General features: G+C 40.3%; 5 protein-coding genes across 5 annotated transcripts; 1 reads left to right on the plus strand and 4 right to left on the minus strand.

Moving 5' to 3' along the window:
• Nucleotides 1-1,787: 1,787 nt before the first annotated feature.
• Nucleotides 1,788-2,881, minus strand: cldn28 (claudin 28). Its single transcript, XM_030746745.1, has one exon. The coding sequence runs from the start codon at nt 2,879-2,881 to the stop codon at nt 2,315-2,317; it is 567 nt and encodes a 188-aa protein (XP_030602605.1). The 3' UTR covers nt 1,788-2,314.
• A 1,441-nt stretch (nt 2,882-4,322) lies between these two features.
• On the minus strand, nt 4,323-5,076 carry LOC115792264 (claudin-like protein ZF-A89). The gene has a single exon (XM_030746733.1). The coding sequence runs from the start codon at nt 5,039-5,041 to the stop codon at nt 4,409-4,411; it is 633 nt and encodes a 210-aa protein (XP_030602593.1). The 5' UTR covers nt 5,042-5,076; the 3' UTR covers nt 4,323-4,408.
• A 1,057-nt stretch (nt 5,077-6,133) lies between these two features.
• On the plus strand, nt 6,134-6,996 carry cldn29 (claudin 29). The gene has a single exon (XM_030746734.1). It carries the CDS (start codon nt 6,172-6,174, stop codon nt 6,802-6,804), a length of 633 nt encoding a protein of 210 aa, XP_030602594.1. The 5' UTR covers nt 6,134-6,171; the 3' UTR covers nt 6,805-6,996.
• A 1,386-nt stretch (nt 6,997-8,382) lies between these two features.
• On the minus strand, nt 8,383-9,021 carry LOC115792262 (claudin-4-like). The gene has a single exon (XM_030746731.1). The coding sequence runs from the start codon at nt 9,019-9,021 to the stop codon at nt 8,383-8,385; it is 639 nt and encodes a 212-aa protein (XP_030602591.1).
• Nucleotides 9,022-10,260: 1,239 nt separating this feature from the next.
• Nucleotides 10,261-11,342, minus strand: LOC115792261 (claudin-4-like). The gene has a single exon (XM_030746730.1). The coding sequence runs from the start codon at nt 11,151-11,153 to the stop codon at nt 10,512-10,514; it is 642 nt and encodes a 213-aa protein (XP_030602590.1). The 5' UTR covers nt 11,154-11,342; the 3' UTR covers nt 10,261-10,511.
• Between the last annotated feature and the right edge of the window lie 2,918 nt (nt 11,343-14,260).

Genomic DNA, 14,260 nt, shown 5'->3' on the forward strand with positions numbered 1-14,260 from the left:
TGAGCCAGTTAAATTGTAAATAGTAAATGTGCTGCTTTTGTGTAGCACCTTTTTTAAATTTGGGAGCAAGTTGGATTTCGGTGTCCATGGACTCAGCAGCATATAAAGGGACTGGGAAGCCAACCTAGCACTGTGTGGACAACCCAGCCAAACCAAATCCTGCGCAGCACCAAACCCACATTTTTGGATTCAGTCAGTATTCAGTTCAGTGTGTGGACAGCAAATATTCACTGAATGTACAGATGAGAAATACTGTATGTAAGAACAGCAGATAATTGTAGACTGCATGTACACAGTATTACCACACACCCTACTGCCCTACTCTACCTACCCTGCCAGCCACCATGATGAAGCACTACTGTTCTTTTCAAAGATGAGGGATGGTGTGTCTTTGAGGGCTGTGCTCATTTATCTGTGTGAGACAGCTGAGCAGGAAGTGGTCTGTATGTGGCTTTTATATTAGTATACTTTTAGAAGAAGTTGACGGTGGCTTCCTCACTTTCCACCTGCTGGTAACAATGTCCAAGTGCTTTTTCAAAGGGAATTGCTGGATTTCTCTACATCATACTGTCCAGGGCAAAGTGCCCTGAGGTTAGTTCATACACCCATCTATTTTCTTCTGCTTATCTTAATCAGGTTCTCTGGTGTGGGGACAGTGCAGACTATCTGAGCCGTCATAGTGCAAAAGGTGGGGTTGCCAGTCTGTTACAGGGTTAATGCAGCGAGAAAGATAACCATTCATACCTACAGACAATTTAGAGTCACCGTTTATTCTGACGTCCATGTCAGGATAAATGATGATTCCCACCAAAGATTTCTCACATAATTTGCACGTGACAGTCAGCCTGCTGTTCCAAGTTAAGAAATATAGCTCTGAAGCAGTGAACCAAAAAACAAAACAAAAAAAAAACAAGAATTGTGACGGTTATTTTTATAGATGAAGAGAGGAGTGGGTTTCTCTTGTGTCCTTTAAGTTAAAGTCAAGAGAATGGTGGTCTGTTAAAGCTGCTAAACAAAAAGACAATGAGCTCAACAAAGATATTAAAATATGATTTGGAAAGAGGGTGCTTCAGAGCTATTTGTAAACATATACATAAAATGAATATTAAAACACTTCTAAGCTACAGAGTCAGTTTTCAGGCTTTTATACTTCACACAGCGCACTGAGTCTCTGAGAGAGTTTGCTAATGAAAGTTCAATTTGGAGTTCACAACAAATAAAAAAGCAACAACAGTAAAAAGGACGGCAGCATGGTTGTGCAATGGCTAAAACTGCTGCCTCACACCTTGAAGGTCTGGGTTGCGTGGCTTTTGTGTGTCTGTGGGTACTCTGGCTTCCTCCTAAAGACATGCACTTAGTGTAGTTAGGTCAACTGGTAATTCTAAAGTGATTATACTTGAATGTTTGCCTGTCTCTCTGTGTTAGCCCTGTGACAGGCTGAACCCTGCCTCCTACCCTGTGACAGCTGGAATAGACTCCTACCCCCCTGTGACCCTGAACAATAAGTGAAATTGATCGATTCACAATTAAAAAAAAAAGGCTGGAGTCATGATCCAAAGTACAAATATAGAGTGAATTTATCAGATGGTTAAGATACAAAATGTAAAGTTTGTTCTTGTCTAAGTGGCATAACAGGTGCAACAAATGGACAACATACATTTAAAAAAAAAAAAAAGATATTAAAAATTCTACTGACATGACTTTTTTCCCACTATGATTCACCATGATTCAACTTTTTGATTTAGCTTATTTTTTGATAAAAAGTTCCTTCAAAACAAACACTGAAATTCTCGCAGGTAAAACTCAAAAAAATTTCTTCATACTTTTTACAAGAATATTGTATAAGATTAAGATTCAACATATCTCAGACTTCTTTTTCCTCACCCACACTTAAAACATATAACATTAAAGTAAACACTTAGATATGCAGCTCACTGTAGAGTTTAACATGTTACATGTTTCACAGAGATTTGTTGCAAAACTTGAATACAGTGCAATTTAAGGTTGACATAGCAAGCTACTTTCAGCTGCTCCTTTACCACAAGGGGTCACCACAGCAGGTAGCTACTGTTTAATTTGGCAGTTTTTCCATAAAACCCATCCCCAAAGGGGGTTTGTCTCTCCAGCTGAAATCAAACCAGAGACTTTTTACTTGGCAAGCAAATGTGCTAACAAGTGCACCACTGGAGATGGACATAAATGATGAAAATAGAGCTCCAAAGCCTGAAACAAGAAGAAGGTCTCTCAGAGTGAACACACTGTCATCTGCAGCCTGTACTGGACGGATGGCACTATGTACTCCAGCACTGCTCTCTCATCTTCTACAGCATCTGTAGGTGAAGCACAAAATCCCTCCTCCAATGACAAGCAGTGCTCCAGACGTCCAGCCAATAAATATAGAAGCCCCCAGCTCTCCACTCGTTTCCTGTATGGCCTGAGGATAATAAAAACCAGTGATGATGCTGTAAGCCATCCAGGTGACAGGAATGAGGCACGCGAGCCCTGCTATTATAAACATCACACCTCCAGCCACACCAACATTGGATTTGGTCACCTGGTCATAATAAAAGAAATTAGTGCAGTGAGCCCCGACCACAGTGAGCCCGATGGCCACCACGCTGGCAGCAATGGAGACACAGATCAGAGCCCTGGAGGCCTGCAGTTGTTGTGATAAAGCCAAAACAGAGTCATAGACTTTGCACTGTAATTGACCCGTACTCTGGAGCACACAGTTCATCCATAAACCTTCCCAAAAGACCTGAGCGGTGACAATGTTTGCCCCAATGAATGCCGACACCTTCCACATGGGCAGCGCACAGATTAGAATAGTGCCAAGAAAACCGATGATTGCCAAAGATGCACCAACGAGTTGAGTCTTCATGTTGTCACAAAACAAAGTTTGTACTTAAGTTTTTTAAAAAAGCACCAAAATCAACCTCTGAGTTTACGATAATTTTTACTTCAAGCTTTCAGTCGTCTGTAAAATGCTGCTGGTTGTGTTTTACTTTGTTGTTTTGCTCTGCAGGTATGAGACAAGCAGCAGGGAGGGGCCTCACTGTTCTGTGACACCGTTCCTGTTTGTCCTGATTCCTGCTTGACCTGAATAACGAGGAGGGGAAGGCTGCTAACAAAAGAATGGAACTCCTTTGTAATCCGAAAGAAGAGGCAGAGCGCTCATTTAAACCAGCAGGTTAAAGGCTTTGTATAGGAATCAATTTTTAATTACCATTATACATTACAGGAACACATGACCTCTCTACCATTTTGTTAGGTGGAAAAACATCCTGGATATGCAGAGCTTAAATACTTGAGGGAAATGTACGGCAGGAAAAATAAATAAAAATAAATCAGTGCTCACAAGTGCAACTCCACTTAGGATTTGGCTCTTGTTTCAATAAAGGCTTGGATTTTACAGTTTGTTTTGTTTTTGTTCATTACCATTTGATCTGCAAGATAAACACATTTTTACCACAAATAGTAATTAAATACATTTTGCTATACAACAAAATATGGTTCAGAAGTTCAACTAAAGAGATCAGTATTATAACAGTAAAATTTGTTTGCTCATGAGCTCCCGCTACACAATCAGGAGTTGAGCAATCAAAATTGGCACACTGGTGCATCTTAGCGATTCTTATCTATATCACACATTAAGACGTCACCATGTTGCCTAGCAAGCCCATATGAATGGGATAAAATGGATCACCAATTACCGCCTTAAGCATATCATTCAAGTTTAAAGCCAGAAGACATACAGCATGTTGCCTACCAATCACCTATCAGACTAAGAATCTAAATTAAAAATACTAGCGCCATTAAATGTGTCAAACTTGACAAACAGACCTGTTTCACTAGATTTACAGCTGTAGTCTATTGCAGCAGGTTTTCCTCTGAGTGCAGCTCATCCACACATGTTGCCTCAGCTTCTAGTGTGACTTGCATTTTAGTTTTAATATATCTGAATACTATTCCTCCTTCAAATTCCTTTGTTTACATTACATGTTAAGGTAAGTTTTATTTGCACTCTAGCATGTTGAAACATCTGCTTTACCACCACATTTGGTGTGACCTCAGTATTACTGCCAAACATGGTTGTTTTTAAACACATGTAGGCACTAGATTTACAGTACTTTAATTTAAACTTGCTGAAACCCTTCACTAGATTAGGCATGGCAAATTTCAAACAACCCTGGAAGGAGGAGAGAAAACTAGCCGACATGTTTAGCTGTTTAACACCAAATCACTTACAATTACTGAGCAGCCACAAACAAGTTAGTGATAAAAGTTGGATTTATTTAAAAAGAAAAAAAAAAAAAAAGCATAAAATACTTAATCAATTTCTTAGAAAACAGTTTAGTTCAGTTCTCTAAAGCAGACTGTTCAGCCTTCACAACCACTTGCAGATATTTTAAACATATGCGCCTCCACTTGCTGCTCTGTGTGGAGCAGAGTATGTGACAGAGTATCCACTATCCTTATGCTGCTTGCACTGACAACAAAGGAGGGCTCCTCCAATGATCAGGAGTCCAGCTGAGCCCCAGCCAATGAACAGTGATGCTCCAAGCTCCCTCTTCTGTGCTTCACTTATAATGGAGTTGTAGAAGGTCCTGATTACTTCGTTAGCAGACCAGGATACAGGGATGAGGCAGAGGATGCCTCCAACAATGAACACCACCCCTGCAGCAATGGCTATCTTACTCTTGGCACTCTCATCTTCAATGCAGTTGGTGCAATTTCCTCCTGCGATGGCAAGCAGGAGTCCCATGAAAGCAATCAAGATGGAGATCACAACCAGAGCCCGAGCTGCCTGTAGATCTTGGGGGAGAGCAAGCATGGAGTCGTAGACCTTGCACTGCATCTGCCCAGTGCTCTGCTTGACACAGTTCATCCAGAGGCCCTCCCAGAACACCTGTGCTGTCACAATGTTGTTTCCAATGAAAGCAGACACCTTCCACATCGGCAGTGCGCAAACAATTATGTCTCCAACAAAGCCAATCGATGCCAGAAAGACACCCAAGATCTGAAGTCCTGCAGAGGCCATAATGCACCAGGTACTGCCACAAGGCACTGTGAGATGGGTCAACAAGAGCAGCAATACAACACAAGAAGCCAAGACTTAGCTGCAGCTTTTATATCCACAAGGTAAGCTTTTGGCTTGTCCTGATTGGTTATTCAGAATTGTTGAAAATGAAAACACCTGTCATTAGGTTAATACCACATTGCTAACCTCCTGCCCAGTGACAGCTTACACATACTCCAGTCCCCCTGCATCCCTCACATGAATAAACAGTTAAGAAATGGATGGAAAAAGTGCTGTGGAAAATGTTTACCTTTAATTTCTTTATTTTTCATTATTTTTCAGGTGTATTTTGTTTGAAGAGATGATTTCTTTCTTTTTTACTGATTAGGTGCAATGTGTAACAAACAAACATGAGTTTTATTGATGACTGCCAGTTTAACACCTGATTTCATTTTCTTTGACCAGTGCAGCAATCAAGCTGAGTGAGTCCACCTGTGTTAATTATCCATCGAGCGTCAGCTGAGCTGCTGGGTTGGGTTTGCTTGTTTTTGCAAAGAAAAAAAAAAGTCTTGAACTAGATGTACTGCCACGTTGTTTCTTAACCTGTGTGCTTTCTTGGCATGTGACAGTACAAAGTTTGTATTGTTTTGTTTCTCTTAGTTTCTCTCTTAGTTGTCTTATCAGGTAATTGGTTTTTGTGTTACTTTCCCCCCCTCAGACTTAAATGTAGTATTTTTAACCAACTCAAAACTGCTCATTTTTCATGCTTATGGGATTTCTCTAAATTGCTTCCTCCCCAGTGGCAATGAAAATGTTTACCGTGGGTGAAAATCACTGCTCAGATATCTGAATTTGTTTATTAATCGACAGCTGTGAGTTTCAGATTGCACTGAAGTTTGCTTTTCCTTCCAGCTTGTTTTCTTTCTCTGAGCTCTGCCGGGGCACCAGCGGGCCTCTTTATGGGTAAGGAACCTCTGAAGTCAAAGGCAGCATGACTGATGTTTATATCTGAGCAATGGAGCCAGAACCCACCCAGGGGAGGGTTGTATTTGGGGAGAATTTGTAGGTCCTATAAAACTTCTCCACTGAGTGAGAACTTTTATTTGGCAACCCTGTGCAGAACTGAGACACAACTTAAAAAGAAAACTGCAATGGCTTCTTTAGGGCTGCAGATTCTGGGTGTAGGGCTGGCAGTGCTTGGATGGATTGGAAACATCCTGATCTGCATGCTGCCTTTATGGAAAGTGTCTGCTTTTATTGGAAACAACATCGTGGTGGCTCAAACCATCTGGGAAGGACTCTGGATGAGCTGTGTGGTGCAAAGCACCGGCCAGATGCAATGCAAGGTCTATGATTCTCTGCTGGCCCTGCCTCCGGATCTCCAGGCAGCTCGAGCCATGATTGTCATCGCCATACTCTTTTCCTTGTTTGGCCTGCTGCTCTCTGTGGTTGGAGGCAAATGCACCACATGTGTTGGGGACAAAACAGCAAAAGCCAGAGTGGCCATCTCTGCAGGCTTTTTCTTCACCCTGAGTGGAGCTCTGTGTCTTATTACTGTATCTCTTCCTGCTAATACCATCATAAAGGACTTCTACAACCCCATGGTTCCAGATGCTCAGAGGAGAGAGCTGGGTGCATGTTTGTACATGGGCTGGGGAGCAGCAGGATTACTAATGATCGGTGGTGCTCTTCTCTGTTGTCAGTGCCCATCAGGAGACAACCGCTACAGCGGAGCAAAGTACTCCCCACCCAAGTCAACAACACCCGGGAAGGAATTTGTTTGAGGTGTTGCATTACATGAGAAGCAGCAGCTGTTGATCATGGTCTGATTTTTCAAGTACAGTAGAAACTTGTTTCTTATCAAGCTGTGATTTGCATGTGTGACTAACACACTACGATCTTTTGTCTGTAAAAGATATGAGATGCCAAAGTGTGTGCGATGTTAGATTAATGTAAGATGGATTTCATTTGCTAGTTTACTTTAGATTTAAGTCCTACATTCCTGATGTTTCTGTGAGCTTTTTTTTTTTTTTTTTCTCCCCTCAAAAATTGCATTTCAAACTCTTTTTAACTGATTTAAATAGTTTGTTTTTGTTAAATGTAATGTTTTAATTGTAGTTATTCTGCTTAATTTGGTGAGATGTTTTTGGATGCTTCTCTTTTAACAGTTTTTTCTGTGCTGTTTGTGACAGAGATAAATTGGTTTGCTGTCTATTATTTGACTCTTGCTACAGTAAAAACTTAATTAAAGATTTAAAACACAAAGCGTGGCATAAATGTATTTTATCTCCCTGTAATATTAGAATGCAGATGAATTCTGCACGAGTATATCTACATTTGAATCTGTAAACACATTATTTTGCTAATGTATCTGTACATGCTCTTGGTAAAAGTATTACTTGTGCTTAACTATTTTTTTTTTCCTTTATACTGTCTCACTCACTCTCTCACACACACATACACACACACACACACACCCAGCCAAAACAATGTTTATAAATTACAGTGCTGTATTTTTCTTTTGCCGATTTGTGTCAACTGAAACTCGAGAGACAAAAAGAAAACCATTAACGAGGTTTACGATATATTGTCCTGACTAGACTTGGCAGAGATCCTCTTACTGGGCAAAGAATAAATATCCATTCTTTAGTGACATAAAACTGTCCCCTAGCAACATGAATCCAAACACATTGTCCATTTTACTGAAGACAGAAACTGTAAATTCCTTCTTTGAATGAGGGCAGTACATTACAGCAGAGCAAACATCTTAGCCAACATGAGGAGCTTTCCTAGAAGTCTACTCCCCTGAATTCTTGAATGCTTTATCATTTGAGCTTAGTGAGCAGTAGTTTGTTTGAATTCCAGAAAGGAAGACAGAAAGCTGCAGCATGGACAAAGAAGCTTTATTTTTGACATTTTAAAGACAATTGAAAGTCTTGTAGTGAAATACAGAGAATAGAAAAACTAAGTGCAGTATCCAGGATTAAAGGGGCCTTTTAAAAAGTCTGCATCCATCATTTATTACTGTTCGTCTGAGCAGCAACTTCTGCAAGTTAGAGGAAGATATGACAAGCTTGTTGGTATTCATGTCACGCCCTTGAAAATGAAATGCCATATGGGTTCACAGAACAGAGATATTTATTTGTGAAAGGAACATATTTCATCTAGAAAATATATCCTCTATAAAATCTTTTATAGGCATTCAGTATTCTAAAATAGTCTAAAAAAAATCATATAGGAAACTAAGAGGAGGAACTGTTCCTAATCTACCAACACAGTAAAGCGATTTTTTAATTGTCTCCAGCTTTTAAAAATTTCAAGCACTCTGGTGTGCATTTTTATTAGCAGTGTAGCTGAGACACTCACACATAGTCAATATTTGAATATAAACTTCTTGCAGGGGTAAACTTGGCAGGTATGTAGGGTCTGCCGCCGTCCTTTGGGGGACAGTTGCTGCAGAGAAGACCTCCTCCCAGCACCAGCATGAAAGCAGAGGACCAACCCAGGTAAAGTGAAGGTCCAAATTCCCTTTTCTGTGCGTCAATTAGCAGTGGGTTATAAAAGTCCCTGATGACCACATGAGCTGACCACGATACAGGAATCAAGACCAGCAAGGCGGCTATAATGAATATCACTCCAGACGCAATGCAGACTTTGGCTTTGGTCACTTCATCCTCCATGCAGTTGGTGCATTTTCCTCCAGCCACAGCCATGAGGATGCCGCACACCCCGATAGCCACAGAGATGACCACCATGGCCCTGGCAGCCTGCAGGTCCTCAGGCAGACCCAGCATGTTGTCGTACACTTTACACTGCACTTGCCCCGTGCTCTGGACCACACAGTTCATCCACAAACCTTCCATGATCACCAGGGCAGTGACAATATTTCCCCCCACAAAGGCAGTGACTCTCCACATGGGCAAAGCGCAGGTGAAGATGGTGCCCAGCCAACCAATCAAGGCCAGTAAAACACCTAAGACCTGGAGGCCCTGAGAAGCCATGAAATTGCCACCGCAACAGACTTCTGCACGAGAAATTAGAAAACAGAAAAAGACGCTGTCACAGAAAAGCTCAGGCCTCGAGAATTTTTAAATTTTGAATATATAAACGCACTCCAGGCTTGTATGTGCTGCAGTCGCACCTGCTTGAGGATGGATTTGCTGTGTTGTTCTTAGACCTTACCGTGAGAAGATAACTGCCTGCTGCTCTGTAGCAGGGTGGAGTTTCTGTCACCTCAAACAAAAGGGGAAAGCTGAGACCTGATATCTGCAACCCTTATTTCATCTCTCCCTTCACCGTTCCCACACAAACAAGCTTTATTAACTCACATAAGACTTCCAAGAGTGGGAACAACAATGCTATCAGATCACAGCTGTTCTCTGTCTCTCTCATACACACACACACACACACACACACACACACACACACACACACACACACACACACACATATACATGCGCACACACAGAGGTCAGGTCAATCCTTGAGCAACCAGCTGTACACCTTTCCAGCCTTTTTAGGTAAAAAGAGATCAGAAATGAAGGGACAGTTAGCAAATTTCAAACAACAGAGAATGCCCAACTTTTAGATCTAATAAGCCTGGCTATTAATTTAGGGACCACTCCATTCCACCCCTCTCTTGGATTATCAGAATCAGAAGCCTTTATTGTCATTAAACACAAGTGCTTGACGAAATTGTAAATTGGGATTAGACTCTAGATTTGCTTATTTTCAAGACTTGTTTCCTGGTTTTTAAATATTTGTTCCCCTGACAAATACAAATTGGTGCTATGAGTACATGCAACATTCAGACACCTTTGCCTGAAGGCCTGAAGTTGGAACAGACAGGTTCCCTTTTTCCTGGCACACCTAAACCTGATCAACAAGAAAGGCAATAGATGCTTTTCAAATGCTGTAACTGTTTGTTTGTTTTTCAAAGCTTCCTTGTTTTGATCATGAAGTAGTATTAAATGTACACTTGTGTACTATTAATGGGTGAAGAGCAGAATTAATAAATGAAGTATAAATACAGTAAATATTGCAAAGATTAATGTAAGAATTTCCAATAAACTATCTCATATCTTTTAAGACCATTGAATGAATCGTGCTGAACACAACCATGGAGTGGGGGGGAAATGACAAATGATCTCAGATTTGTAAACAGCAAAAGAATTTATTTACAGTACAAGCTGTTCATAATGAGTCTCATACAGATGGTTCTGAAAAACAAACACAGGAGCTGAAGTGAACATTTTATTAAAAAAAAACCTTCAGGGTATAGAATACACACTAGACTTGTTAGCAACTTTTTTATGTTCATTAGCCACATATATAGAAGTAAGTCAAATACACAGAGTTTCTCTTTGGGTGTGGTTCCTTAACTTGCTCTCAAACACTCCCAAAAGGAGCCACATTTCATCAAGTGACCTGAAAAATCAACACACACAGCACACAAATTCCAAAGCATCTGTCCCAGTAAAAATTCCCCGTTTCAGACGTAGCCTTTCCCAGATGTTGGTCCTGATCGGTCGGACATAGCAGCTTTGTACCTCGCACTGTAGTTTTTTTCTTCCTTGGGGCAGTTAGCACAAAGCAGCCCCCCTCCGATTATCATCAAAGCAGCGGCACCCCATCCAATGTACAATGCAGCACCCATCTCTCTCTTCTGGGCAGTGGTCAACATAGGGTTGTAGAAGTCTTGTATGATGGTGGAGGCTGTCCAGCTGACAGGGATGAGGCAGAGGACTCCAGCTATAATGTACATGACCCCAGCTGTGATTCCCACTTTCCTTTTTGACTCTTCATCCTCCACACAGTTGGTGCATTTCCCTCCGGCCACAGAAAGCAGAATAGCCAAGATGCCCACAACAACGGAAATGACAGTCAGGGCTCGGGCAGCTTGAAGGTCAGAGCTGAGGGCAAGCATGGAGTCATAGACTTTACATTGCATCTGGCCTGTGCTCTGGACCACACAGCTCATCCAGATACCTTCCCAGAAGATCTGTGAGGTGACAATGTTGTTGCCAATAAAAGCACTGACCCGCCACATGGGAAGGGCACACACGATGATCGCTCCAATCCAGCCAATGATTCCCAGGGCTGAACCCAGAATTTGGAACCCAGCAGACACCATTGTGGTCAGAGTTTTTCTTCAAGTTGCTCCAAATTCAAGTCCTTTCTCTTTTCAAAAGTCGATGAAAAGCTCTCTCTGGTCCTCCTGTGGAATATCGCAGGCTGTTGATTATTTGTGTCCTTCCTTTGATGGAGGCAAGTTCTCTGCTATTCAGATCAGTTCGCTGAATGGGTGAGGATTCAGCGCAGAGCAGGTACATATGGCTGATGGGGGAGGGGCCAGGAGAAATGCAGCAAACCATCAGTACCTGCTCTGCAGGTCCACCTCCTAAATCCACAACTTGTTTACTCTCCCCCAGCTATGCTGCCTTACAAGTTTAACAAAGAAAATAAGTGAACCTCCTTTTTATGTCACATCGAATGTACAATATAAGCAAAAATTCCAACCTCATTTCAAAGATGTAAAAAAAAAAACATGATGTTAAGAGGACATTTTACTTCCAGCTGTTTCCCTGCAGTTTCACCTGAAACTGCAGGTGGGTGGAGTGATGTACTGAATGTCAGATGACTCAGTAGGACAGGACAACACCTTTAACAAAAACTTCCGCCTAACCAAAAATGGTGATGTACTCAGCAATTTTGTTGCATTACAACTTCACAAACTGTGGATGACATCATCCTCGAGTCCTCTCTCAGGTGGATTTATCTCATTAACCTTGCAAAAGATTTTCCACAGGAAATGTAACTTTAATTTTACAGCATGTTAGGAGTTTGATTTGGATGGACACAGCTCAGGACTCTTAAGTAAGCTTTGAAATACACATATAAATAATAATAATTTTCAGTGGACATGATAATTTATATTAATTAGATCATTACAGCCAGTGTAAAATACAAAAGTTCAGACTTAAGTAACTAAAGAATTCTAAAGTAATTCAATCATAAATTGAAAGCAAAAGTACACAAGTGAAATTAACTATTTTATTAAAAAAATAATAATTTTCTGAGTAATACATTGTTTAGGGTTTACATAAATTATTTCTGTATGAATTAGGAGTAAAAAGTACTGTAAATGTTAAAGTACTATTTGTTCACCGTATGATTGAATTAATGAAAAATTGTTTAACTTTGAGTTCTAAACCTGTTAAAGCCTTCAGTTAAAAATCTAAACCAAAACAAACCCTCACACACAGTGCGTCACTTATTTACCGTCAGCATGAAGAAAAACAGGAAATGAACCAGCTTCGGATTTACAAATTGTGCAGCTCATGACCTCGCCTGGTATCTCAGTACTACTGTATGGAAGCTTGTTTTGGCCACCAAAAATAATAAATAAAAAATCATCATCAATACCTTGAAATTTTGAGTTTAGTATCTCAAAATTTTGCTTTAATGGCACAAAATGTTGGAATTTTGCTATAACATTCATCTAAGCACACTATGCTTCAACAAACTTTTAATGAGATCCAAGTGTTAGCCTGTCACTGCCCACTCAAAGAATTCCTGGAAAAAGGAAGAAAAGGAAAAAATGATGGGATGCTGTTTAAAACATAAATAGAAAGAACATACAATGATTTGCAAATCTCATAACCTCATATTCAGTTCACAATAGAAAATTAAAAACATATCAACAGAAAAAGTAAGTGGCACTAAAAGAAAATGGCTGCAGGAAAATTTTGCACATACTGACTGAGGTTAACTGGCAGCAGGTTAGTAACATGACTGTGTATAAAAAGAGCATCTTAGAGGTGCAGAGTTTCAAATAATGAATTGTGGAACAATTTCAGAATAATGCTCCTCACTGTAAAATTATGAGACTTTGAATATGTCATCATCTACAACACAAACAATTCTGAGAATCTGGAGGAATCTCTGTGGGAAAGGAATGAGGCTGAATCTTCAGGCCCTCAGACAGTCCGAGACCTTTCACCAGTTAAAAACATCTGAAACATCATGAAACAAAAAGTATGACAAAAAAAGACCCGGGACTACTGAGCAGCTAGACTACGATATCAGAACAAAATGGGACAACATTCCTCTCTCAAAAGTCCAGCAGCTGGTCCCAGACATTTTTGGACTGCTGTAAACACAAGAGGGGATGCCTGAGGTGAGAGCAGTAAAGCCCTGTCCCAACTTTTTTGAGACGTGTTGCAGCAATCAAATAAAAAATGAGCTAATATTTTCCTAAAATGGTCCATTTTCTCAGCTTAAACATTTTATATGTTTTTATGTCTTATTACCTCGGAGGTTATGTTTTCGGTCGCGTTTGTTTGTTTTTCTGTTTGTCAGCAGGATTACTCCAAAAGTTATGAACGGATTTCGATGAAATTTTGTGGAGTGGTTGGAAATGGCAAGAGGAAGAAGTGATTAAATTTTGGCGGTGATCCGGATCATGATCTGGATCCAGGAATTTTTTTAATATAGATGGATTTTAATAATTTAGCTTCTAACTCCGAAACACAAGGCACAGAAGCCTGAAAAAAATTAGAGTGTAACATAGTCACATGTTCTATCAAACAACATAGTGAGGCGACGATCATTTTTTTATCATTTACTGCTCAGATGATCTTAGCGTCTGGGAAAGATGCAACATTATTTCACAGCATTTAGATACACGTATTACAGCGTCAGTGACCCTATGGCCTTGGCGGAGGTTTGCGCTCTCTGAGTGCTTCTAGTTGTAAATAAAATATGGACTGTGTGATTTGCAAATCATTGCATTCTCTCTTTATTTATACAAGCAAATCCCCCGCACTGCACGTGGGAGATAGGAAACATACAAACATACACTACGATCATTATAGTATGATATTACACAGCAACCCAACTTTAAGTAATTATAGATACTCTTTCTATTAAATAAAAACAAATTCATGTGGAGATGTGTCTGAGATGGACTCATGCTCTGTTAGTAAGAAGATCAAATTTAGATACACCAGTATGTGTTTCTAGAAATAATACATGTGCATTTTGACACATTAAAACATGAATAAGATATCTTTCCAATAAATATATGATTTATTGGGGAACTAAATATTAAATGAAGTAAACTGAAGAAGGCATGTGAAGTGAAGGCCAAGCCGGAGGTAAGAGGAGCTCTGTGTGGTTTCTGTGGCTCAGACAGAAGGTGGATTGTAATTGTGAACATACAGAAGCTTTTTGTTCGCA

This window comes from Archocentrus centrarchus, chromosome 14 (genome assembly GCF_007364275.1).
Source record: "Archocentrus centrarchus isolate MPI-CPG fArcCen1 chromosome 14, fArcCen1, whole genome shotgun sequence".
Lineage (NCBI taxonomy): Eukaryota > Metazoa > Chordata > Actinopteri > Cichliformes > Cichlidae > Archocentrus > Archocentrus centrarchus.

Bases quoted from the DNA above. Each gene is read 5' to 3' on its own strand.
- LOC115792261 (XM_030746730.1), bottom strand. From the start codon at position 11,153: ATGGTGTCTGCTGGGTTCCAAATTCTGGGTTCAGCCCTGGGAATCATT.
- LOC115792262 (XM_030746731.1), bottom strand. From the start codon at position 9,021: ATGGCTTCTCAGGGCCTCCAGGTCTTAGGTGTTTTACTGGCCTTGATT.
- cldn29 (XM_030746734.1), top strand. From the start codon at position 6,172: ATGGCTTCTTTAGGGCTGCAGATTCTGGGTGTAGGGCTGGCAGTGCTT.
- cldn28 (XM_030746745.1), bottom strand. From the start codon at position 2,881: ATGAAGACTCAACTCGTTGGTGCATCTTTGGCAATCATCGGTTTTCTT.
- LOC115792264 (XM_030746733.1), bottom strand. From the start codon at position 5,041: ATGGCCTCTGCAGGACTTCAGATCTTGGGTGTCTTTCTGGCATCGATT.